The 24,785-nt window shown below is 47.0% G+C and overlaps 1 protein-coding gene across 4 annotated transcripts in view; it reads left to right on the plus strand.

Annotated features, from left to right (window-relative positions):
* The window catches only part of TMEM181 (transmembrane protein 181), a 96,924-nt gene that overhangs the window by 31,119 nt on the left and 41,020 nt on the right, over positions 1-24,785 (plus strand). For 2 of the 4 annotated variants that reach the window (XM_054491538.1, XM_054491541.2), the window contains exons 2-6: positions 5,261-5,364; positions 11,149-11,204; positions 14,188-14,278; positions 15,547-15,668; positions 20,120-20,230. In XM_054491538.1, coding sequence (XP_054347513.1) covers positions 5,261-5,364; positions 11,149-11,204; positions 14,188-14,278; positions 15,547-15,668; positions 20,120-20,230 — 484 coding nt within the window. Of the gene's footprint in view, positions 1-3,801; positions 4,359-5,233; positions 5,365-11,148; positions 11,205-14,187; positions 14,279-15,546; positions 15,669-20,119; positions 20,231-24,785 lie in introns of those variants that run through there. The other 2 variants (XM_054491539.2, XM_063666781.1) reach the window with 2 other exon arrangements.

A 24,785-nucleotide genomic window follows, 5' to 3' on the forward strand; every position in this document is an offset into this window, starting at 1 on the left:
GGGCGAGGCTGTTAAAGTGCCATAACGGCACAAAGGAAGGTGCGTTTGGAGGTGATGGCAGCAGCTGGCAGGAGTTTTTGGGTCCTGGACAGAGCGGGACTGGCGTGCTGGGGATGAAGAGGAACTGGGGAGCAAGGACTCAGCTCTTCCTGGCTGGCCAAAGGTGTGGGAGGAGCGAGAGAGGGGCATCTGAGATGGTGCCAGGTTTCAGGGTACGAGAATGGAGAAAGGGTGAAAGGCAGGAAGTGGGCAGTGGAAGCAGGCTTTTCAGTTATGTTAGTTTGTTTTTTAGCTCAGTTTGGAACCTTTTGCCCTGGAAGTACTGTAGGGCTTCTAGGTGAAAATGTGTTGGGCAACCCTGCTTCAGAGTGGGGTGGGGTGGGCAGGGAGGACGGAGAGAGAAGCAGCAGATGAGCTGGTGTTGGAGGACTGATTCGAGGGGTGGCGGGAGTCTAGGACTCGAGGTTTCAGGAAGCACACGGGGACGACAGAGATGAGGAGAGGGAAGGCCTGGGGTCAGGGGCCCCCAGGGACCCTCTCCTGTTCGTAGGCTGTGCATATTTTCTGCATCACAGACTTGCCTCTATATGTTTAGAAATATCCTCCCTTGGGGGACTGATCAGAGAGGGCCATGGGCTCTCTTGGTTGCTGAGACTTACTCGGTCACTGGTCTAGGTTGGCTTGATGTTAGCGACCTGTGAGCATTTCAGCAAGAGGCAGAGCTGCCAGTGGGTTTCTGGTGCAGAACAGGAGCCATGTTCTGAAGCGACTGGGGACTCCAGCTGTTGTGGTCACTGAGCTGGTCTCAGCAGGGGGCTAGGTTAGTTCTGGCAAAGACACCTCCCCTCTCCCATCTTTACCTTGGCTTCTCAATGTTTTGCTGTTTTGCCCATGAGCAACAGTTTTACAGCTGTGGCTGATCTGAAACAGGGTCTTGTTTCTGAGGTTTCTGAAGTCTCTGGTTTTTTGGCTCAAATCTTTTTTATTTTAATTTTTTAGTGACAGGGTCTCGCCCTGTTGCCCAGGCTGAGTGCAGTGGTGCAGTCTTAGCTCACTGTAGCTTCAAATTTCTGAGCTCAAACGATCCTCCCCCCCTCAGCCTCCAGAGCTGCTGGGACTACAGGCATGAGCCATGCTGGGCTGGTTCAGAACTTTTAGATTGGAAGTCGAGAGCGGAAAGAGCCGCAGAGGGGAAGGCATTGATCATTACGCAGAATCATCCTGTCCTGGTGCTGCCTCGGCCTATGATAGCCCTGCAGGCTGCAGAGGGTCCCAGGACCCTAGGCCCTCCAGTGAGGGTGCCTGCTTGTCAGGAAAATGAGGACGGCGGAAGCCAGGGCCTGGCGCCCACCCTCTCACTTACGAGCCTGGTGCAGCACAGGCGGTTATACCCAGCTTACACTTGCTTAAGAAGACAGACTATGTTGTTTTCTCTGTGTCTTTTTTCCTTTGAGTTGGACGACTGGATTGTTAAACCAGGAAAATTTCTAATAAGTTGGAATTAAGTAGAAGTTTTCAGGAAGGGGAGACAATGGATTTTATTGAGCCTTCTGAGAGAGACTGGCAGGTGCCTGGGGCGGGTTGTGCCCTCATGCCCTTTTTCTTTTTTTTTTTTTTAAATTGAGACGGGGTCTTGCTCTGTCACCCAGGCTGGAGTACAGTGGCACGGTCTAGGCTCACTGCAACCTCCACCTCCCGGGTTCAAGTGATTCTCCTGCTTCAGCCTCCCAAGTAGCTGGGATTATAGGCATGTGCCACCACACCTGGCTAATTTTTGTATTTTTGTAGAGATGGGGTTTCACCATGTTGGCCAAGGCTGGTCCCGAACTCCTGACCTCAGGTGATCTGCCCGCCTCGGCCTCCCATGCCCTTTCTGGGATTGCAGGCGTTAGCCACCACACCCAGCCTCTCATGCCCTTTCTTAAGGCCTCTTTTTGCAACATTCCTTCTCATTTGCTAAATAACTGTGCTAGTAGGGGGTCAATAATGTGTTTTTGAAATCAAGATTTAAAATACAGTTATTCTGGTTTTCTCTGCTTCCAAGTAATTTCTCTTGTGCTTTCAGCCTCTGCTTGGGGAGTTCTCGGAGCTCCTTAGTCTTGGGACTGTGGCTGCCCCTGGGGGATGGGATCCCCGAGAACGTTGTAGTGGAGGAACTCAGAAATAGCAGTGTCATTGTTTAAAAGCTACTTGAGCTTTACAGCAGAGGGCCAGCGATAGCAGTGTTTCTGTACACTCTTTTTTTTTTTTTTTTTTTTTGAGATGGAGTCTCGCTCTGTCGCCCAGGCTGGAGTGCAGTGGTGCAATCTCAGCTCACTGCAAGCTCCACCTCCCGGGTTCACACCATTCTCCTGCCTCAGCCTCCTGAGTAGCTGGGACTACAGGCGCCCGCCACAAAGCCCGGCTAATTTTTTTTTTTTTGTATTTTCAGTAGGGACAGGGTTTCACCGTGTTAGCCAGGATGGTCTGGATCTCCTGACCTCGTGATCCGCCCGCCTCGGCCTCCCAAAGTGTTGGGATAACAGGCGTGAGCCACTGCACCCGGCACCGTACACTCTTCTTCAATTCACAGGTGGGGAAACTGAGGTCTGGAGACAGTATACGTGCCCAAGATGCTGCAGCCCTGCCCTCTGCACCCACACTCCCCAGAGGTGGCTCTGAGACAGCGCTGCAGGCTCCAACCTACACCAACTCCTCTGGGCAAGCCCTGCGGCTTCCCCTCAGGGGAGCACTTCACATAACCTGGTGCATTTATCAAAACGAAGACCTTGACCTTAGTGCAGTACTGTAAACTGAACTAGAGGCTTTATTTGCATTTCCCCTCCATCTAGTCCATTTAGCTTTGTGTCATTTTTTTTTTTTTTAACTGAAAAGGCCCTGAGCAGCTGTAGGAATTTTCCATTCTGCAGTGTTTTTTTTGTTTGTTTGTTTTTGAGACGGAGTCTCGCTCTGTCACCTGGCTGGAGTGCAGTGGTGTGATCTCGGCTCACTGCAACCTCCAACTCCCTGGTTCAAGCGATTCTCCTGCTTCAGCCTCCTGAGTAGCTGAGATTACAGGCACGTGCCACCACACCCAGCTAAATTTTTTTTTTTTTTGAGACACAGTCTTGTTCTGTCGCCCAGGCTGAAGTGCAGTGGTGCTATCTCGGCTCACTGCAAGCTCCGCTTCCCGGGTTCATGCCATTCTCCCGCCTCAGCCTCCCGAGTAGCTGGGACTACAGGTGCCCGCCACCGCGCCCGGCTAATTTTTTGTATTTTTTAGTAGAGACGAGGTTTCACCGTGTTAGCAGGATGGTCTCAATCTCCTGACCTCGTGATCTGCCCGCCTTGGCCTCCCAAAGTGCTGAGATTACAGGCGTGAGCCACTGCGCCTGGCTGCTAATTTTTATATTTTTAGTAGAGACAGGGTTTAATCGTGTTGGCCGGGATGGTCTCGATCTCCTGATCTCATGATCCGCCCACCTTGGCCTCCCAAAGTACTGGGATTATAGGCATGAGCCACCGCGCCCAGCCATCTGCAGTGTTAAAACAATAACGTATTAAACACACCATGCTTAAACTAAGGAATAGACTTGGCACTTGGGTTAACTGCGGAAGGTCAGAGGAGACACTTCTTCCTGGGTCAGCCTTCACACCTCGCAGGGCTTGCCCAGAGGAGTTGGTGTAGGCTGGAGCCTGCAGCGCCATCCCAGAACCACCTCTGCGCAGTGCAGGTGCAGAGGGCAGGGCTGTAGCATCTTGGGCACATGCACTCTCTCCAGACCTCAGTTTCCCCACCTGTGAATTGAACGTGTTGAGTTTGCTCCCTGAGGTCGTTCCTATGGCTCCTGGGCCTCTGAGGATCTGTCAGGCCCTGGAGCTCAGTTGGGGCCAGACCACCTGCTTCCCCAGCTCTCGTCTCAGGTTTGTGGGTGAGTGTTTGCACCGAGTCCCGGGGCAGCCGTGGAGCCACCTATTCTTTATTTCTTCACCCAGTTACCCTGGTCTGTGTGCTCACTGCCCGGGTGGCCACGCAGGCCTTATCAGAGCCACGTTGCAGAGATGTTGACTCACGGCCTCACCCTGGCCCTGAGATGGGCCTGGCAGTGACTTCCTGCTCTGCAACTGCAGTCTCAGGCGTGTGCTGTGGGGGTGTGGGCACGCAGGCCCATGTGAGCTTTGGACCGTGAAGCCAGTAACCTTCCTGCAGGGCCAGGCTGAGCCTATGTCCATCTCCCCGCGTGGGCGTGCAGCTGCCTGTCCCTGAGATGAAGTGCTCGGGCTCCTTCCCGCTGGTCTGGCTCCCAAGACCAGAACATGTGAGGACAACAGAGAACACAGAAGATGGAGAGAAACAGAAAGTGCCGCACGTCCCTCTGGTTTGTGGGTCTTCTCCTCAGGGCACAGGGCGGGGGCCGGCCACACCCCTTTTGTCGATGGTTTGACTGGGACAGTGCCATGCTCGTGCGTCCCGTGCTGCTAAGAGAAGCAGAGCCGTGCCTTGCGACAGAGACTGAGTGTTCCCAAAGCCTCACATGTACTGCCTGGGCCTTTACAGAGTTTTCTTTTGTTTGCTGGGCCTTGATACAGGGTGTTCTAAAAGAAATAATCCCTGCCTCCTAGAGTTTTCCTGTGACCGGGCGGGAACCTGGGAGGGTGAGTGAGTTTCCCCGTCGGTGTAAATCACAGAAAACTGTACAGCAAGGCAGCGTCTGCGTTGGTGGGTGGCACAAGGGGAACCTGAAGTTGTGGAGGACTTGGGACGGGAGGAATCAGGCTGTGGGCTCGTGGGAATGGCAGAGGGAGCAGTGTGGTGCTGGCAGGACCTGGAGCTTCGAGTGGGGCCTGGCAGTGTCATCCGCATAGGCCATGTGCTTTTGGGTGTGCCAGTGTGTGTGCGTGTGTGTATGTATGTGTGTGCACGGGGTGAGTAGTGGGATCTGGCCACTGCCTCTGTGGCAGTGACCCCTGGGGGGCCTAGGAGCCCCCCCACCAGTGCGTTCTTGAGTGTGGGGTTGGTGTGCTGCGTGCAGGCCGTGGTGGCCGGTGTGTCCACGGACCCTCTAACCCGGAATGTGCAGGAACGCGCGGCTCCTGAATCGGCCGCCGAGGCTGTTTTGTCAGGAGGTTACCTGGTGGCAGTGCAGGCCCACTTCAGAAGTGAGGGGCTGGGAGGGGAGGTGGGCAGTGTCGTGTGGGGAGGGGTGTTGCTGCAGGGCCGCTTTCCTGTGACCCCCAGGCCTTCCCTTGACAGTCCCTCACTGCTGGCTTCTGCCCCCAGGCTGGCGCCTATGCGGCTCTACACACTCTCCAAGCGCCACTTTGTCCTCGTGTTTGTCGTCTTCTTCATCTGCTTTGGCCTGACCGTCTTCGTTGGGATCAGAGGTAAGGTTCGGTTTTTACTCAGTGAATCTTTTGCCATATGCGGTGGCCCTGGCGTGTTGCTTTCGGTCAGCCCAGCTGTGCCCCTGTCTCCCACTGCTAAGGGCCCCAGCGTGAAGGGAGAAGTGTCCACAGGGTGGATGGGGTCCTTGCCCTGCGCTTCTAGCTGCTCTGTCTCTTGTGGGGGAGGTGCAGTAAGTAGCACCAAGTGACCCTGGCCATGCCCTGTGCAGCAGCCAGGCGCAACCTTGACCACATGCCTTCATTGGCCAAGCAGATGTTTCTGATCTGCTGTGCACTAGACCCAGCTGGGCACTGGTGCATCCAGAACATGCTGCCTGGTAGGGGAGACAGGCCACGGAAGAGCTCCGATGCAGCTGATGGGATGGGGAGGAGAGTGGGGGACTGATGGCTGTGAGCATGGGGCAGGTGGCTGTAGGAGCAGTGAGATCACCTGGGCCAATCCCCTTTCTCATGGATGGAGAACCTGAGAAGCCAAATGGTTTTCACAAGGTTCCCAGAGACCCAGGTGTCTTCAGCCCTGTGCACAGGGCAGGCAACCAGGAGCCTGACTTGTTTGGAGAGAATCTATTCCTCCATTGCTTTGTTTCCCTCTTAAATAAAATATCTTTTTCCATAAGGGTGATTTCTGGTAGATGTTATTTGATTGACTTAGTACTAAAGTGTGAATGGCGATTAGGCTTAACCTGTCCCAGAGGCAGTTTGTGCCTCAAAAGGCTAGTTTCTTACCCAAAACTGGGTTGGTAAATGGACGAGGAAGGCTGGGGGAGAGGGTGGCTCTTCAGGTGCTGTTTATCTGATGGTGATGGTGATAATAGTAACTGTGGACAACTTCTTTTCTTTCCCGTTAAGTCATCAAGAAGTAAAAATTACAATAATTACAGCACAAGATATATCCATGATCTTACTTGATTTTCACTGCTATCCTTTAAGATTGGTAGGGGAGGCATTAATATTCTCGTGGTCTCCAGTCTCATTGGGACCTCAGCCACCTTCTGTTCTTTTAAGCCACTCTTCGGTCTCAAACATCCATGATTATATCAAACCCTCTCCACTCTTGCAGAAATGAGAAATGTAAAGTGATGCACCAAGGCTGAGATACAAGTGATGTCAGGATTTCTACATCCCCTTCTTTCTTTCCATACAGCACTCTATTAATCAGAGTTCTCCAGAGAAACAGAAACAATACGAAATATCTACCTGTCTATCTGCCTGCCTGCCTGTCTATCCTGTCTGTCTGTCTATCCTACCTGTCGATGTCTATTATGAGGAATTGGTCACATGATTATGGAAGCTGAGAAGTCCAAAGGTCTGCACTCAGCAAGTAAGAGGCCAGGAGAGCCCATGGTGTAGTTCCAGTCCAAGCCCGAAGGCATGAGAACTAGGAGAGCTGATGAGTAAGTTCCAGCCAAGTCCAGGTCCGAGTCTGAAGGCAGGAGACCAGTGTCCCAGCTGGCCATAGAGCAGATTCCCCCTTACTCAGCCAATTTGTTTTATTCAGTGGATTGGATGAGGTCCACCCACATTGGAGAGAGCAATCCGCTTGACTCAGTCTACCGATTCGCATGTTAATCTCATCCAGAAACAACCCACAGACACAATAGAATAATGTTTAACCAAATGGTCTCAGCACTCTGTGGTCCAGTCATGTTGACACATAAAATTATCCCAAGTACTCTGCTCCTGATTATTTTATGTGATAAAGTTATTATTTCAGAGTTAGGAGTACCTTAGGGACTATTGGCTTAGTGACTGTCATTTTGCAAATGAGGAAATCAAGACCCAGAAAGACTTGTGAGTGAAGACTAGAGTCCAGATTCTTCTTCTCTTTTTTTTTTTTTTTTGGCCCAGGCTAGAGTGCAGTGGTGCGACCTTGGCTTACTGCAACCTCTTCCTCCCCAGGTGAAACGATTCTCCAGTAGCTGGGATTACAGGCACCTGCCTCCACGCCTGGCTAATTTTTGTTGGTATTTTTAGTAGAGACAGGGTTTCACCATGTTGGCCAGGCTGGTCTCAAACTCCTGACCTCAGATGATCCGCCTGCCTCGACCTCCCAAAGTGCTGGGATTACAGGTGTGAGTCACCGCAGCCAGCCAAGTCTAGATTTTTCTGATTCCCAGTTCTTAATTCCTTCCAGGAAACCAGACTGCCTTACTTCCTGCGTTAGGAGTTCACTCAGATTGTGAATCTGTTTAAAAGGGGCCTCATTGTGGACACAAGCCTCTCTCCTACATTTGATATATCCTTCCCAGCATTCCTAAATGCATTCCAGAGACATGTTACTGCCTTGTGTTTCCTCCTTTTGAGTGGAGGATTGTTGGCAGACAGTCCTTCTGGGCATGGTCACTGAGGCAGCCCAGAAAAACTGACATCACCAGTTGAGAGTGATACGTTTTGGAACAAATCCAGTTCTAAATTAAATTAAAATCAGATTCACAGTGTTTTGTTTGACTACTTCTTTTAAGGCCAAAACTCTAAAGAAATGCATTGTAAGAATCTGTGAAGCTTGGAGAGGATTCTGGGAAGATGGTGGAGTAGGAATCGATGTCTTCTACTTAGACAACAGCTGCAGTGGCAGAATCTGTATGGTGTAACTGTTTTGGAACTCCGGAGTCTGTTGAAGACTTGCCACTTTGAAGGGAATGCTTGTATATTAGACTGTGGCTAATTTTGGTCAGTGCAGCTCTTAGCACAGTAGCAGTTACCCATCTTCCACTGCAGGCCTATAGCAGGCAGCTAAATGTGTGTTCCTAGAGCTTATAGAAACCAAGGTGGCAAAAAGGACCTGTCCAGATGTCAGGCATCTGTGCTCTGATCACTGATGCTGCTTCTGATTGCAGAAGTACGACCAAGTAAGAGTGGCTGCTGTTGTTGTACCTCCCTCAATTGTTGCAAGCCCCTCCCCCACTGGCTAACATTACTTCCAGGGGATTTAAAGGGCTGGCACTTTTTTACCCCTTCATTTTTGCCTTTTACCTTTCTCGGGAGTCAGACATCGAAGACCAGGACATTCAAAACTGCTAATACAGGGAAATTTAGAAAGTCACCACACCTGCCCAGAGGAAGGCACAAGCTCAGAGAAGACCTGAAGTTTAAACCTCAGGCTGATCCTTTGCACAGAGACAGTCTATAACAACAACAAAAACAAAAATTCAAAAATGAGTAACAGCAAACTCTGAGGAAGGGGAGAGTCTGGTTTCCAGAGGTACATTGTTAGATTTAAGTGTCTACTTTTAAACAAAAGGTCACAAGGCGGCCGGGCGTGGTGGCTCACGCCTGTAATCCCAGCACTTTGGGAGGCTGAGGTGGGTGGATCATGACATCAGGAGATAGAGAACATCCTGGCTAACATGGTGAAATCCCATCTCTGCTAAAAATACCAAAAATTAGCCAGGCATGGTGGCGGGCACCTGTAGTCCTAGCTACTTGGGAGGCTGAGGCAGGAGAATGTTGTGAACCCGGGAGGCAGAGCTTGCAGTGAGCCGAGATCGCACCACTGCACTCCAGCCTGGGCGACAGAGCAAGACTCCATCTCAAAAAAAAAAAGTCACAAGGCAAACAATGAAATATGACCCATCGAAAGGAAAAAAATGAACTGTCAGAATCTGTCTCCAAGGAAGACCATATGACAGATCTGTTAGCAGAGACTTTAAAACAGCTGTCTTAAAGATGCTGAGACAACTAAAGGAAGAGACATGGAGACAGTCAAGAAAACAATGTATGAATAAAAAGATAGAAAACCTAAAAGGAAACCAAAAAGAAATTCTGGAGATGAAAAGTACGCTAGAGTGATTCAAAGGCAGATTTGAAGAGGTAGAGGAAAGAATCAGTGAATCCGAAGATAGGACAGTGGAAATTTTTGAGTCTGAGGAACAGAAAAACAGAAGAAAAATGAACAGAGACTGAGGGACCTTTGGGACACTATCAAATGGACCAACATACACACTGTAGGAGTCTGAGAAGGAGAAGAGATAGAGAATGGGTCAGAGAGAATATTTCAAGCAGTGATGACTGAAAACTTCCCAAATTTGGTGAATGTGAATATAAACATCCAAGAAGCTCAACAAACTCAAAGTAGGATGAACTCAAAGAGACCCACACCAAGATATAATCAAACTGTAGAAAGCCAAAGACAGAATCTTGAAAGCAGTAAGAGAGTGACTCATCACATACAAGGGATCCTCAGTAAGTTTGTCAGCAGATAACCTCATCAGAAACTTTGGAGGCCAGAAGGCAGTGGGCTGATACATTCAAAGTTCTAAAAGAAAACCGTTGGCTGGGTGCAGTGGCTCACGCCTGTAATCCCAGTACTTTGGGAGGTGGAGGTGGGTGGATCACAAGGTCAGGAGTTCAAGACCAGCCTGGCCAACATGATGAAACCCCGTCTCTACTAAAATAACAAAAATTAGCCGAGCGTGGTGGTGAGCACCTGTAATCCCAGCTACTTGGGAGGCTGAGGCAGGAGAATCGCTTGAACCTGGGAGGCATAGGTTGCAGTGAGCCGAGATCCTGCCATTGCAGTCCAGCCTGGGCAACAAGAGTGAAATGCTGTCTCAAAAACAAAACAAAACAAAAAAGTAAGGAAATTCATACAGAAGCTATAATATGGGTGAATTTTGAGGACATTGTACTAAGTAAAATAAGCCATTGGAAAAAAGATAAATACTGTAAGATTCACTTATATGGGGTACTTAGAGTAGTCAAAATCATCAAGACAGAAAGTAGAGTGGTGGCAGCCAGGGGCTGGGGGAGGGGAATGGGGAATTGTTTGATAGGCACAGTGTTTCAGTTTTGAATTGTGGAGATGGATGGCAGTGATGGTTGCACAGTATGAATGTATTTACTACCACTGAACTGTATACTTAAAAATGGTTAAGATGGGCATGGCGCAGTGTCTCACGCCTGTAATCCCAGCACTTTGGGAGGCTGAGGCGGGTGGATCACCTGAGGTCAGGAGTTCGAGACCAGCCTGACCAACATGGTGAAACCCCATCTCTACTAAAAATAAAAAATTAGCCAGGCATGGTGGCGCATGCCTGTAATCCCAGCTACTCGGGAGGCTGAGGCAGGAGAATTGCTTGAACCTGGGAGGTAGAGGTTGTGGTGAGCTGAGACTGTGCTATTGCACTCCAGCCTGGGCAACAAGAGCAAAGAGAAAAAAAATAGTTAAGATGTCAAGTTCTTGGATCTATAGAAAAAAATGGTTAAGATGGCAAATCTTATGTATATTTTATCACAATAAAAATTGGGAAAATGTGAGGTTCGTATACTTATTATTTCAGTTAAAACTTTATGCTTTCCTGCTTATATTAGCATATATTATGTTTATAGCCCTTAATAAGTATTTTTGGAAGACGGGATTAATTGGATGAGCAGATAAGTGTGTCTTAGGTTTTGGAAGAAATCTTTATATTTTGCAGGATATATAAGACAGAGTCTCTATAGTTAATGCCTTCTTGGGCCCATGCATGTAGAGAGAGCTCTCATTGAGAGCTTAGCAGGGCGTTTCCTGTGGAAACCCTCTGTGTTGTATGCCAGTCATGCTGGTTAGCTTGTGTTGGGAAGTCGTGAAGCACAGCAGAGTGGATGTTCTGTGTCTGTGTTTGTGTGTTTGTATCTTCTACTTACACATTGTATAATCTCTAAAGAAAAACTAGGTAAATTAAGGTCATCTCCGTGTAATGTATGAGTCTTTCTTGGAATTTGGAAAAAAATAATTATCAATATCGCTATAATCTGCTTTTGTCCTTTTCTGTTACACTTTAGGACCTAAAGTGATCCAGACTTCTGCAGCTAATTTTTCACTAAATAATAGCAAAAAGGTAAGACTGGGTCTGAGTGGCAGCTGGGTGGTGGGGTGTATTATAAACCTCAGGTCACTGAGAAATGGTTCTGCTTAGAGTCTTTAAGGTAGCCTGCCCTTGCCTTGTGGCTTGCTTTTCAGGCAACACATTTCATCTTCCGTTGTTGGCCGCTGGCCTCTGGGTTCTTGTTTGCTAAAGTCACCATTTCTGCTGTAATAAACACCTCAGTACTTAGGAAGATGGTGGTATTACCTCTTAGGGAGCAATTGTTCATTTCCAAAGAGTGGTTAACTCATCCTGATTCCCTGCCTCTGTAAGTCCTATCAGATTGTAATTTTTAATAATGATACCACTTAGGTGTCTTATCTTTCTTATATTTGCCCAGGTTAAGAATTGGCCTCTGTCAGGTTTCTAATGGTACATTTCTTTCTAATGATTACTTTGTATTCCTTGTGTGAACTCAGTTTAAATGAAAAATCCTTTAAAAAATACACCTTAACTTGGCCGGGCGAGGGGGCTCATGCCTGTAATCCCAGCACTTTGGGAGGCTGAGGTGACCAGATCACGAGGTCAAGAGATTGAGACCATCCTGGCTAACATGGTGAAATCCTATCTCTACTGAAAATACAAAAAAATTAGCCGGGCGTGGTGGGGGTCGCCTGTAGTCCCAGCTACTTGGGAGGCTGAAGCAGGAGAATGGCGTGAACCCGGGCAGGGGAGCTTGCCGTCAGCCAAGATCGTGCCACTGCACTCCAGCCTGGGTAACAGAGCGGGACTCTGTCTCAAAAAAAAAAAAAAAAAAAAAACCTTAACTTTTTACCACCTTTAGAGAAAAACAGAGGTTCTTTCAATTGGAGAATTTTGGTTTCCTTGAATAAATACTAACTTGTGAGAGCCCGGACAACTAAACCTTTTTTTGTGTGTGAAACATAACTTTACCTATAAATTGAACACAGTTGCCCTGCATCTTCGAGGCACCATGATATATATAGTTTAAATCTGATTATATGACCCCAAATCCCCCTTTTCTCTGTTCTCACACTTCCCTGCTAGTTTTCTACCCTTATAATTTTGCAAAAAGTCAAAAGAAGAAAAAGTACTAAAACTTACACCATTTGATTCTTCTCTTTGCTACTGCTAGTTTGAAAGGGCCCTCTGCATAGCCTATTTTCACATTTCCTTTGCATTGCTTTGTTTTCTTCCACTGTTGGCGTGATGATCTGATTTGAAGAGGTGCCGCCATGGGCTTTCCTGGTGGTAGTACATCTTTTGCAGTTGCTGTCTCTCAGGGTGTGAGTCTCTTTTTGACACTGAACACAGCAGCCATTCCACTGAACTGACTTGCTTCCAAGAGACCATCCTCACTTCACTAAGACAGTAGCTCATTCCTGGAGAGATTTCCTGCCTTGATGGTTTTTAGGCAAATCTTTAGTCCTAGGGAGTTTTATTGAGACCCTGACAGAGAAGTATTAAGACACAAAAACACATTCATTTGACACTAGCCTGGGCAACATAGGGAGACTGTGTCTCTACAACAAATTTAAAAATAAGCTGAGTGTGGTAGGGCATACCTGTAGTCCCAGCTACTTGGGAGGCTGAGGTGGGAGGATCACTTGATCCTGAGAGGTTGATGCTGCGGTAAGCCATGATTGCACCACTGCACTCCAGCCCTGGGTGACAGAGCGCGACCCTGTCTTAAAAAAAAAAAAAGAAAAAGAAAAGAGAAAAAACACATTCACCTCCAAAGACGGTGCATTCAAATAATGCTTTTCTTTGGAACCATGGGTGGGCTGCTTCAGTAACTCTCTCTGTGGCCTGCTGCTATTAAACACCAATATAACGTCTTTTAAAAGACACTGCAGAAGAACCACTGGCAACATCATCACCTCTAATTTTTCTCCCCAGGGGTGTTAAGATTTTCTTTCAGAAAGCTAAAAATAGCAGACGTCAAAGAGCAATTTGCCTGGCATATGGATACTAAAGAAATAATTCTTGGTCGGGCGCGGTGGCTCATGCTTGTAATCCCAGCACTTTGGGAGGCCGAGGTGGGCTGATCACGAGATCAGGAGTTGGAGACCGGTCTGGCCAACACAGTGAAACTCCGTCCCTACTAAAAATACAAAAATTAGCTGGGTGTGGTGGTAGGTGCCTGTCATCCCAGCTATTTGGGAGGCTGAGGCAGGAGAATCACTTGAATCTGGGAGGCAGAAGTTGCAGTGAGCTGAGATCATGCCCCTGCTCTCCAGCCTGGGCGACAGAGCTAGACTCCCGTCTCAAAAAATAATAATTCTTGAGATATATTATCTTATAAATATGAAAGCATTCCTTTGGTATTCTTTATTATCTTATTATGTATCTCATCATTTTGCTCATTTTATTCTTTTTCCAAGATGGTTTTTTTCTTGGTATTTAAGTAAGTGTATTGTCCCCAAGGGTCCAAGTGTGGAAAGTGTCTGCTTAGAGATTTCTGTGAGAGACAGACATGAATTACTGCTGGAAGTTAGTCATCTCTTCTTCTGAAAGGCAGAATGTCACTTATGTTGTTGAAAGGAAAACCTCATGGCCGGGCATGGTGGCTCACGCCTGTAACCTAGCACTTTAGGAGGCCGAGGTGGGCGGATCACAAGGTCAGGAGATTGAGACCATCCTGGCTAACACGGTGAAACCCCGTCTGTACTAAAAATACAAAAACTTAGCTGGACGTGGTGGCGGGCGCCTGTAGTCCCAGCTACTCGGGAGGCGGAGGCAGGAGAATGGCGTGAACCTGGGAGGCAGAGTTTGCAGTGAGCCGAGATCGCACCACTGCATTCTAGCCTAGGTGACAGAGTGAGACTCCGTCTCAAAAAAAAAAAAAAAAAAAAAAGGAAGACCTCACATTTGTGTTTCAGAGCTAACACTGAAGCCTTTTTTGCCAAAAGTAAAGTTTGTGTGTTAAAATGATGAGGTATTTGGTAGACTCAATGAAAAGGTCACATGGATTACTTTGTTTTTTTTTCTTCAGCTAAAGCCAATTCAAATACTTTCAAATCCACTGTCTACATACAATCAGCAACTATGGCTGACATGTGTTGTTGAGTTGGATCAATCAAAAGGTATGGAGCTTGACATTTTGGAATGATTTTTCTTTGTACGAAGAAACATCGTATTTTAGATGTTGACTTCAGAATATTCGGACAAGTGCTCAAAGATAGATGTATAAGGATGTCCGTTATTATTCATTATAGCAACAAATTGGAAACCCCTTAAATGTCTTCCAGTGGGAGAGAAAGTTGCGATAGATAGACATCCTCTGTAGAGTCCTGGTCAGCTCAGCTCAGTGGCTGCATGGTGTCGACGCTACAGCTGGCAGCCTTTTTCAGTGAGGATCTGGGAGAGAATTAAGACCTGATGCCCTAAAGTAATGGTTCTGACCCCCCAGGGACACTTGCCAATGTCTTGAGACAATTTCGTCACACACGGAGAGGAGGAGGGAGTGCTCCTGGTATCTAGTGGGTAGAGGGCAGAGGTGCCGACACCTCCCGCCCTTCCACAACAAGGAGTTATCTGGCCCAAAATGTCAGTGATGCAGAGGCTGAGAAACCCTCCCCTAATGCATCCATTGTTTATGATGAATTAGCTTCTGTCAATCTACAGTGGCACTAGTTTTATAGCATCCTAGGGAGAACTGAGAAGATACCCAAATCATTTTCTGTTCTGTGCTTCACATGAGACACTCTGGTTGAGAAAGAATTTGAAAAGATAACCCCATGACCACAGTAAATGAAGTGAAATATGTATTACAAAAAAATTATCCCCTCTTTGTAACATTTTAGAAAGCAAAAAATTCATATTACTACGTATTTGTATGTCTAGAAAATGGTCTGAAAGGATAGACACGAAATATGAATTGTGATTATCTCTAGATGAAATTCTTAGTATTTAATGCTATCTTTATATTTTGTTATGTTTTTTTTAAATGAGAATATAATTAGAAAAATCTATAATCAGAAGAAATAAGAAATCTATTTCTATTTTTGGTATAGAATTCGGTAAGTCAAAAATGTACGTGAGAAATTAAAAATATAAGTTCATTAGCCATGAAGTATTTACCCTTTTTTTGTGTGTGAAGTGAAACTGCTGGATCTGAAGTGCAGGTTTTTTAACATAGACCCCTGGGTGCTGGGTTGGAATCTAGTGGACAGGCTTTTACTTTGCTGGGCAATTAAGAGATTTTCAAATGTGCTGAGGCCAATGCGGCCTAAGGACCTTATGGGCTTTCTGCGTTTTCCTGGCTCCAAGGTCATTATAGAGCCAGGAAGGCACCTTTGTAGGTGTGATGTGCCTGGCATGGCCTCTAACACTGAATTTTTTTCTTTTGTAGAAACTTCTATTAAGACAAGCTTTCCCATGACTGTTAAAGTCGATGGTGTAGCTCAAGATGGAACCACGATGTACATTCATAACAAAGTTCACAACCGGACAAGGACCCTCACATGTGCAGGGGTGAGTGTGTGGGGTGAGCCCCACAGTCAGTCCTCAGGCTGCGTACACATTTAATTACAGAGCCACTTTCCAGTGTAAAAGATAGCATGGTAAGAGGCTTCGAGAAATTGTTCTTCAGTGAAAAAAATGGAGTCATACCCAAGATGGCATGAGAAAACTTACTTATTTTTATGGTTGGATACCCTTAAAAATTCTTATAAATGTACACATGCATTCACATATCCATAAACACACATATGTGCACACATATGCATGCACACACACGTACTGCCAGCCACCCTGAGCATACGTGGTACTTGTTTTTACTGTGTGTGTGACCTTCTGCCCAGTGTGTCCCTAATGAACGTTATGGGCTGCCACCTCATATGAACGTCTGCCACCGGCTGTGGTCACTCGTTTTTGTTTTGTTTTGTTTAGTTTAGAGACAGGTTTTTGTTCTGTCACCCAGGCTGGAGTGCAGTGACACAATCACAGCTCACTGCAGCCTCAAACTCCTGGGCTCAAGCAATTCTCCTGCCTTAACTTTCCAAGTAGCTGGGACTATAAGCGTGTGCCACCAGGCCTGACTAATTTTCCATGGTCACTCTTTTTTTTTTTTTTTTTTTTTTTGCAGCTGCATGGTTTTATTCCTCGTGGGTAGATAAACACGCACTGTTATAAGGGGAAATCCTCACCCGCCCTCTGTTGCTCTTCATGCCAGGGCAGGGCTTGGGGCAGCACCAGGCTGGGGCAGAGGAGGAAAGCAAGAGAACAGAACCTGCGGAAGAGCATGGTCACTCTTGACTGAGACTTCGGGTTGTTCCCAGCCGAGTGATGCATGCCCTAATCCGTCTGTGTGAAGCCGAGTACCTGGGCCTCTTGGGGGTCGGGGGCCTACCTTTTTGAGCATCTACTTCAGAGCACAGTGTGGCTAAGGGATAGGAAACCTGGGGTCCACAGTGGGGAATGAGCCCTCACGCTTGATTTCATTGGCACTGTATTCTGTTCAGAGTCCAAAGAATCAGAACCAGATCCCTGCTATAGCAAGGAGTCCACCTCAGGCCCAACAGGTTATTGGCAGCGTGGAGAACTTGGAGAGCATCGAAACAGGGCAGTGCATTTTCTTATAGGATTAGAAAAGTAATGTCAGAAGCCAGATGGCAAGTAGTTTCTCTGCTGGGTGTCATGCCAAGTACCGTCCACTCATTGTCTCATTCAATCCTCATGGCAGGTCCGTGAAGTAGGAACTACTATTAGAGCCTGTTTTGTAGAAGAAGAAACTGAGGCTTAGAGAGGTCTAAACCATTGCCCGAGGTAACACAGATATTAAGTGCAGGGCCCAGGATTTAAACCTGTGCCCTTTTATTCTGAAGCTTGTGGCCTTAACCACCATGCATACTTACTGGCCCTGTTTTTCCTAGGAAGAAAGAATTCAAGGGCTGGGCGCGGTGGCTCATGCCTGTAATCCCAGCACTTTGGGAGGGCAGGATGGGAGGATCACGTGGGACTGGCCTCTCATTCTGCTTCCAGGGGCTGAGTCAGCTTCCACAGTGTATTTTCCCCATCTGTAAAGTTGGGATCAAGCCTTCCCTGCCTGCCTTAGGAAAGCAGTAAAGATCAGGGTGAATAACATGTGTGAGTGTGCCTTACGTGTGCAGCCTGAGGCATTCCTACGTCCCCCAATGAGGCCTGTGTGCGGGAGGGGTGCGATCAGTACTGCTGAAGGGATAACAGGTATGAGTGTCAGACAGGACCATGGCCCAAGAAGCTTCTCTCTTCCCATCCGAGGGCCTGGCGGCCACTCCCACCTGGACAGCTTGATGATACCCACCTTGCTGTGCTGCCTCTCAGATTGAGGCTCAGTGGACCATTAGTCAGGGGTTGCTTATTTGGAGCTGTTGAAACCCATCGTCCTGGTTTGCTTGCACTGAGTGGTTGCCCAGCACACAGGACTTTCTGTTTTAAAATCGGGACAAGTGGGTTGCCCTACCTAAAGCCTTTGCTTCAAGCAGGGCCAGGCTGCCAGGGTACTGGCTGGCCTGCACCGTTCCTTCTTGGATGTGCCCGCCGTGCTGTGCACCTTGAGTATGGCCCTTCAGCGCATCTTCATGGTTTCTTCCCGCTTCCGTTGTTGGCCCTACCTCATTTTACACTGTGTTACCCCTTGGGAATATCTTGCTTCTGTTCCCTGTCTACTCAGGTCTCTAACCTTGCAAGGAGCATTGCCCTGGCTTTAAAAAACATGGAATTTTTACATTACAGAGATATTTACCACCCTCATATTACTTTTTTTTTTTTTTTTTTAAACACACAGTCTTGCTATGTTGCCCAGGCTGGCTTTGAACTCCCGGGCTCAAGCAATCCTCCTGCTTCAGCCTCCCAAGTAGCTAGGATGACAGGTGTGCACCACTGTGCCTGGCTTGCTTTTTTTTTTTTTTTTTTTTTTTTTTCTCCTATTGTAAAGAAAAGCCATTGTCTGACTTAGGTAGCAAGGCTTTCGACGCCTTGCAGATGAGAAAGCTGAGGTACCATCATGTGATTTTCAGAGGTACATCATAGTCAGCAGCAGAACCATGGTTTGAACTTGGGATGCCAGAATCGCTGGTGTAGTTTTTTTAAACTCGTAAGTATATGCAGCCTGAGATACAGCTCTTTTGTTAATTAAAACATCCAAACATCCCTGAAAAGTGAGACAAATTTTTAAACTCGGAAGAGATGTTTGTCTATCCAGCAAAAATGTATTTACAAATTTTAAGCCATCCCTTCCTGCATAGTCCTTAGCCACCTCTGCCTCTGCACATCATCCTGTGACCCGACTGCCAGAGGGGAAAGGTGAATTTAGTTTTGTCGAGAAGGTGGACCACACACTTAAAGCCGAGAGGGCAGGCAGCAGATTGCAATGAGAGCTGATCAGGTGGAAAGGAAGCCTTGGCTTCCCTTTCCAATGTGATGAAAATAGCAGATGACCTGTGCTTCGGCATAGGAGAGTGAGAGGTGGGTGGGTGGCCAGCCAGAGGGCTTTTAGCCCCTTTGTAGGACAGCTCCTCCCTGCAGAGCACTGGGGGCTTCGGTGCAGGCCCAGGGCTGCTAGTGGGCTGAAGTGTTTGGTGAGATGAGATGGTGACCTTGGTGCTGCCTTCAGCCCCCTGCACACTCCCCTCCTCTCTGCTTTCTCCTCCTTCCCTTAGGTCAGCACCTCACTGTGTTAACCCCACTCCTCATCCCCCTCCCTGACAGTTGCCCTCTTGTCTTTTTGTTTGTTTTTGAGACAGAGCTTTGCTCTTGTTGCCCACGCTGGAGTGCAATGGCGTGATCTTGGCCCACTGCAACCTCCACCTCCCAGGTTCAAGGGATTCTCCTGCCTCAGCCTCCTGAGTAGCTGGGATTACAGGCGCCTGCCACCACACCCGGCTGATTTTTGGTACTTTTAGTGGAGACAGGGTTTCACTATGTTGGCCAAGCTGGTCTTGAACTCCTAGCCTCAAGTGATCTGCCCATCTTGGCCTCCCAAAGTGCTGGGATTACAGGCGTGAGCCACCACACCTGGCCACCCTCTGGTCTTTTTAAGCCTGCTGTGTAAAACCCACACCTGTTTTCTTACCTGACCTCAGACATTCGAGGCTTGACCAGTCATTGGAGCGATGCCCTATTAGAAAGCCAGAGAACCACCCGTTTGCTCTGGGCAGCAGCAGGATGGTGGAGAGCGACATTCCGAAAGGCAGGGCCGGGGCAGAGCTTGCTGGGAAGGAGTGGCTGGCTCTGTGTGCGTGGCTGGTGGGTGCACCTCTGTATCCCTGCATGAGGGTTTGTCCTCCCTGCCACTCCGGAAGGGGATAACAAAGCAGAAGAGACCTGGCTTTTAATTCTAAAGGACAAAAGGAAGGGCTCTTGACAACCGTGGAGCACACATATTCTCACATCTGCACTTGATGCTGTGCACACAGCCTTTGCTTTGACTCGGAGTGGAGGGTGGAGGGAGCAGGATGGAGAGGAAAGAGGGCTCCATGTAGAGAGTGACACGTTAAAAGGAGAGAAAGAAGAATGTGTAATTCACTCTGTTTATTATTATAGCAATCGCAAAATTGGGCCAGGGAGGACAAATTAGGCCGCGGCATCCGCATTGACGTGTCTTAGCTTACGTTTCCCCTGTGCTCTAGTGTTATATATTTATGGAAATGTCAGGCTTGCATTGCACTGTTAACTTTCTTACATAGTGACTTATTTTCAGTCATCCAAAGCAGAAAGATTCTAATTGGTGTAAATCATATATTATGTTTCCGAAAATACCCATTTGGTTCATTCTTTCTAGGAACTGTGTTTGGCTGGCATCTGACTTTCTCTGGGCTTTTGGCGAGTTCCCTGGAGACGATGAGTTCTGCTCATCTGCTGTTGAAACGTGTTACTTCATGGGTTATTTGGCGGGAGCGTGAGTCTCGCTTTCTTTAAAGGCAAATCTTCCTGTGTATTTGCAGAAATGTGCAGAGATTATTGTGGCTCACCTTGGCTACCTGAATTACACTCAGTATACAGTGATAGTGGGATTTGAACACCTGAAGCTCCCCGTCAAGGGAATGAACTTCACAGTAAGTATACCAGCTGACTGCATGTTTCCGTGGCTCATGTTCTAGTTCCCATTCTTTGTTCAATGATTGAAATACATCTCAGCATCTAAATAATGTTAATTTGGACAGTAGAGGACGTGTAAAGTTTTTAAAAATTATAGGAAAACTACAGTTTCTTAAGTATATAGAACCAAGAATAGCTTAAATATCATAGAGATTGGGCAAACCTTAGGTGTCTGAGATTTAGAATAGAGAGTATATAGTGTGTTCAGCTGCAAGGCAGTGAAGGGGTTAGCAGGTATACCCTCCTGCAGACACAGCAGTCCCTTCTGTGGCCCGTGTGAGTGGTCGTCAGTCTCTGCCGGAACTGCCAGTGAGTGGGAGGGCACTGTTCTAATTGTTAGACTGTCCTTTCTTGTGTCCAGCTGAAATCTCCCCTTTCCACTCATTAGGAGTCAGTATAACCAGCATAGTGACGAGGAGTGGGGGTTTAGACTGGACAGTGAGCTGGGTTCTTACCCTGCCTCCATCATTGACTCGTGATTTTGTTGAGCCTCAGTTTTCTTATCTGTAAAATAGCTGCCTCATAGAGTTGTGAATATTAAATGAAGATACTAATGGATACCTTCAAAAGAAAAAAAAACAGCTCTATCAAAGTAGAAAGTTTGCTTGCCCTTTTAATTAAAGTGTACATTCAGTGGTTTTTTTTTGTTTTTTTTTTTTTTTGAGACGGAGACTCACTGTCACCAGGCTGGAGTGCAATGGCGTGATCTCAGCTCACTGCAACCTCCGACTCCCTGGTTCTAGTGATTCTCCTGCCTCAGCCTCCCAAGTAGCTGAGATTACAAGTGTGCGCCACCATGCCCAGCTAATTTTTGTATTTTTAGTAGAGACAGAGTTTCACCATGTTGGCCAGGATGGTTTTGATCTCCTGACCTGGTGATCCGCCCACCTTGGCCTCCCAAAGTGCTGGGATTGCAGGCATGAGCCACTGCGCCCGGCCCATTCAGTGGTTTTTAGCACAGTCACAGAGTTGTCCACTCATTCAGGTTCCAGAACATTTCCATTGCCCGTTAAAGAAACCTGTTAGTGATCATTTCCCATTACTTCCCCCACAGTCCTTGGCAATCACTAACGTTCTCTCTGTCCCCGTGGATTTGCCTGGTCTGGACATTTCATGTGAATGGAATCACGCAACGTGTGGTCTTTGGTGACTGGCTGCTTTCACTTAGCGTGATGTCTCAAGGTCCATCCAGGTTGTTGTGGGATCAGTACTTCACTCCTTCATTTTGCTAAGTGATATTTTGTTGTATTGCTATACCATATTTTGTTGGTCCCTTCATCAGGTGACAGGCGTTTGGGTTGTTTCCATTTTTTGGCTGTTGTGAATTACCCAAAATGAGTTTTCGTCTCTGTCTACCCTATAGCCCTTTGAAGGCGGCTGTCTCCTCCCCTCTGAGATTGTTCTTTTCTTTCACATTGTGCTGGGGATGTGACCTCTGCACCCCTCTGGCTCCGTGTTTCCTTCCTGAAGCTGCCCCAATCACCCGGTTGCAGGGGCAGGTGTTGCTGATGTGGAAGGAGCAGGTGGCCCTGGGCTGTGCTGCTGGTACAGCTGAGCTGGCTCTCTCGGCAGCCACGTCACTAGTGGTCTCTTCCTTTCGGCCCTTTGCCTCAGCCAGCCTTTCCAGATCTTTTGGATCTGAATCTGGGGTCTGGTCTTTGCTGTCTGAATGATCTCCTGGATCTTTGTCTTCAGAGAATCTGATTAGTATTCTGCTTGTGTCCTCCATTCATGGTGCAGTGGGGGATTCCAGATGGGATCTGAGGCAGGTGCACTGAGCTTAGGCATACTTTGATGTAGTTCTTTGTTAATCATCTGTGCTTTAGACTTTGCTATTTCAGAATCATTCTGATTCAACAGTGCAGACAAACAAGGGACCTCTCCCTTCCATCATCATCTTTGTTAGAACATCATCTCCTACAAGTCTTTTATGGTTCTCAGCACCTTTCTCCAGAGGCTGTAGTTCATTCTGACCCTATTCCATGGGTGTGGGCCACTGTTTTCTTTGTCTTTATGGTTTTTTCCTTCCATCTTTTGTATCTATTTATGTTTCCTCTTAAAGTTGTTCCTGAAGAATTTGGTACCTAAGTTAGGTGAACTAGGTACATGCCATTCTGCCATTGCTGATGGAAGGCAAGTGATACAGTGTTGCTGTGGGGCTCAAAAAGGAATGGGTTCAAAAGACGTTACCATGGGAACCACTCACCTTGAATTACACCACAGCCAGAGCCTCATTTCTGGTGGTACTCTTCAGCATCTGGAAAGACAGCCCTTAAGACCCTTGGGATTTGTAAGGGATGTCACCAAAGATTTTTCTGCGTTTTTGTACATTTCGTTTCACAGCATAGGGCCCAGCAGCTGCTAGGCTTGCAATAGTTATGTATTGGTTGAATGAAAGAACAGCAGTACAGCACCTTACAAATTCAGAAATTCACGTGGCAACAGACTTCTGAAATTATGTTCATCCTTGCTTTAAACCAAAGATTAGAGGGTTCAAGAATGAATGCCTTTTTTGAACCAATCAATTTTCATAGATTGGGCCGGGGGCAGTAGTTTTATGCCTGTAATCCCAGCACTTTGGAAACTCAATGTAGGAGGATTGCTTGAGCTTAGGAGTTCAAGACCAGCCTGGACAACATAATGAGACCCCATCTTTTTTTTTTTTTTGAAACGGAGTCTCACTGTGTTGCCCAGGCTGGAGTGCAGTGGTGCGATCTCGGCTCACTGTAACCTCTGCCTCCCGGGTTCAGGCAATTCTCCTGCCTTAGCCTCCCTAGTAGCTGGGATTACAGCTACTAGTAGCTGTAATAGTTCACCACGCCCTGCTAATTTTCGTATATTTAGTAGAGATGGGGTTTTACCACGTTGGCCAGGCTGGTTTCAAACTCCTGACCTCAGGTAATCGGCCTAGCTGAGACCCCATCTCTAAACGTTTAAAACTTAGTCATGCATGGTGGTGCACACCTGTAGTCCCAGCTACTAGGGAAGCTTAGGCAGGAGGATCACTTGAGCCCGGGAGTTTGAGGCTGCAGTGAGCTGTAATCACACCACTGCACACTCCAGCCTGGGTGACAGAGTGAGACCCTGTCTAAAAAAAATGCAAATATTAAAAACAACAAATAAGATAACATCCAGGGTTGGCGAAATGCAAGGACACAAGTTTTGTCATACACGTGAATGGGGGGGTATAAACTGATTTAACTTTTGGGGTAATTTAGCAATGTATAAAAGCCTCTATTTCCATGTTCTTTGTGACTTAGTAATTCTAATTCTAGAAATTTATACTCAGGAAGTAGAAACATACACAGTGATTTATGTTCAAACCTATTCCTCAGAGTAAGAAGTTGGGAGCAATCTGTATTTCAGCAGTAGATTTCTGGTTAAATAAATTAGTTCTGTAGCTACTAAAATAATAAATTAATGGGATAGCTAGCACAAACTATATACTGATTTAAGACAAGAAAAGCACATAAATTAGAAGTGTTGCTATTATAGAAAACTAGACGTCTAGAAGGCTGTCTCTGGGTGGTGGGATTAATGTTTAATTTCTTTTGTGTTTTCCTTTATTTCCCGTAATGAATGTTTATTATTTTTATTACCTGAAAAGAAAATTATTTGAAAACAAAACAGAAACTCCTGAGGCAACTAATACTTGAAGGGGGAAGTCCTGGGCATATGCCAGTATCCATCCCAGAACCTCAGGTGCTGGCGAGCCCTGCATGCTGTTTCTTCTGGTCTGACTCAGTATCCTTGGAGAATCACATAATCAACATTGTGCTGGCAGCTTGTAGAGAGATGCACTAAGAAATTAGAGAACTGTGTGCAAAGTGTTTCTGTGTCTTTTATAAAATAGCTGTTGAAGACATTGTGTTGTGAGCTTTAAACCTCCAAATATAATTCTTTTTTTTCCCACATTATTATTATTTTTTAGAGCAATTTTAGGTTCACAGCAAAATTGAGAGGAAGGTACAGAGAGTTCCTAAATGCTCTCTCCTCCCACACATGCACAGCCTCCCCCATTGTCAACATCTCGCACCAAAGTGGTACATTTGTTACAGTTAATGAACCCACATTGACACACCACCCAGAGCCCACAGTTTACATGAGGATTCCCTCTTGGTGTTGTACATTCTGTAGGATCCACTATTTATAGTACCATAGAGTTCATTTCAGTGCCCTGAAAATCCTTTGTGCTCCACCTACTCATCCCTCCCTCCTCCTCACACCCCTGGCAACCACTTGTCTTTTTACTGTTGCCATGGTTTTGCCTTTTTTTTTTTTTTTCTGAGACAGAGTCTGTTGCCCAGGCTGGAGTGCAGTGGTGAGGTCTCAGCTCACTGCAACCTCCGCCTCCCAGGTTCAAGTGATTCTCGTGCCTTAGCCTCCCGGATAGCTGGGATTACAGGTGTGCACCACTACGCCCAGCTAATTTTTGTATTTTTAGTAGAGACGGGGTTTCACCATGTTGGCCAGGCTGGTCTTGAACTCCTGACCTCAGGTGATCCACCTGCC

The sequence above is a fragment of the Pongo pygmaeus genome, chromosome 5, assembly GCF_028885625.2.
Source record: "Pongo pygmaeus isolate AG05252 chromosome 5, NHGRI_mPonPyg2-v2.0_pri, whole genome shotgun sequence".
NCBI classification, from domain to species: domain Eukaryota; kingdom Metazoa; phylum Chordata; class Mammalia; order Primates; family Hominidae; genus Pongo; species Pongo pygmaeus.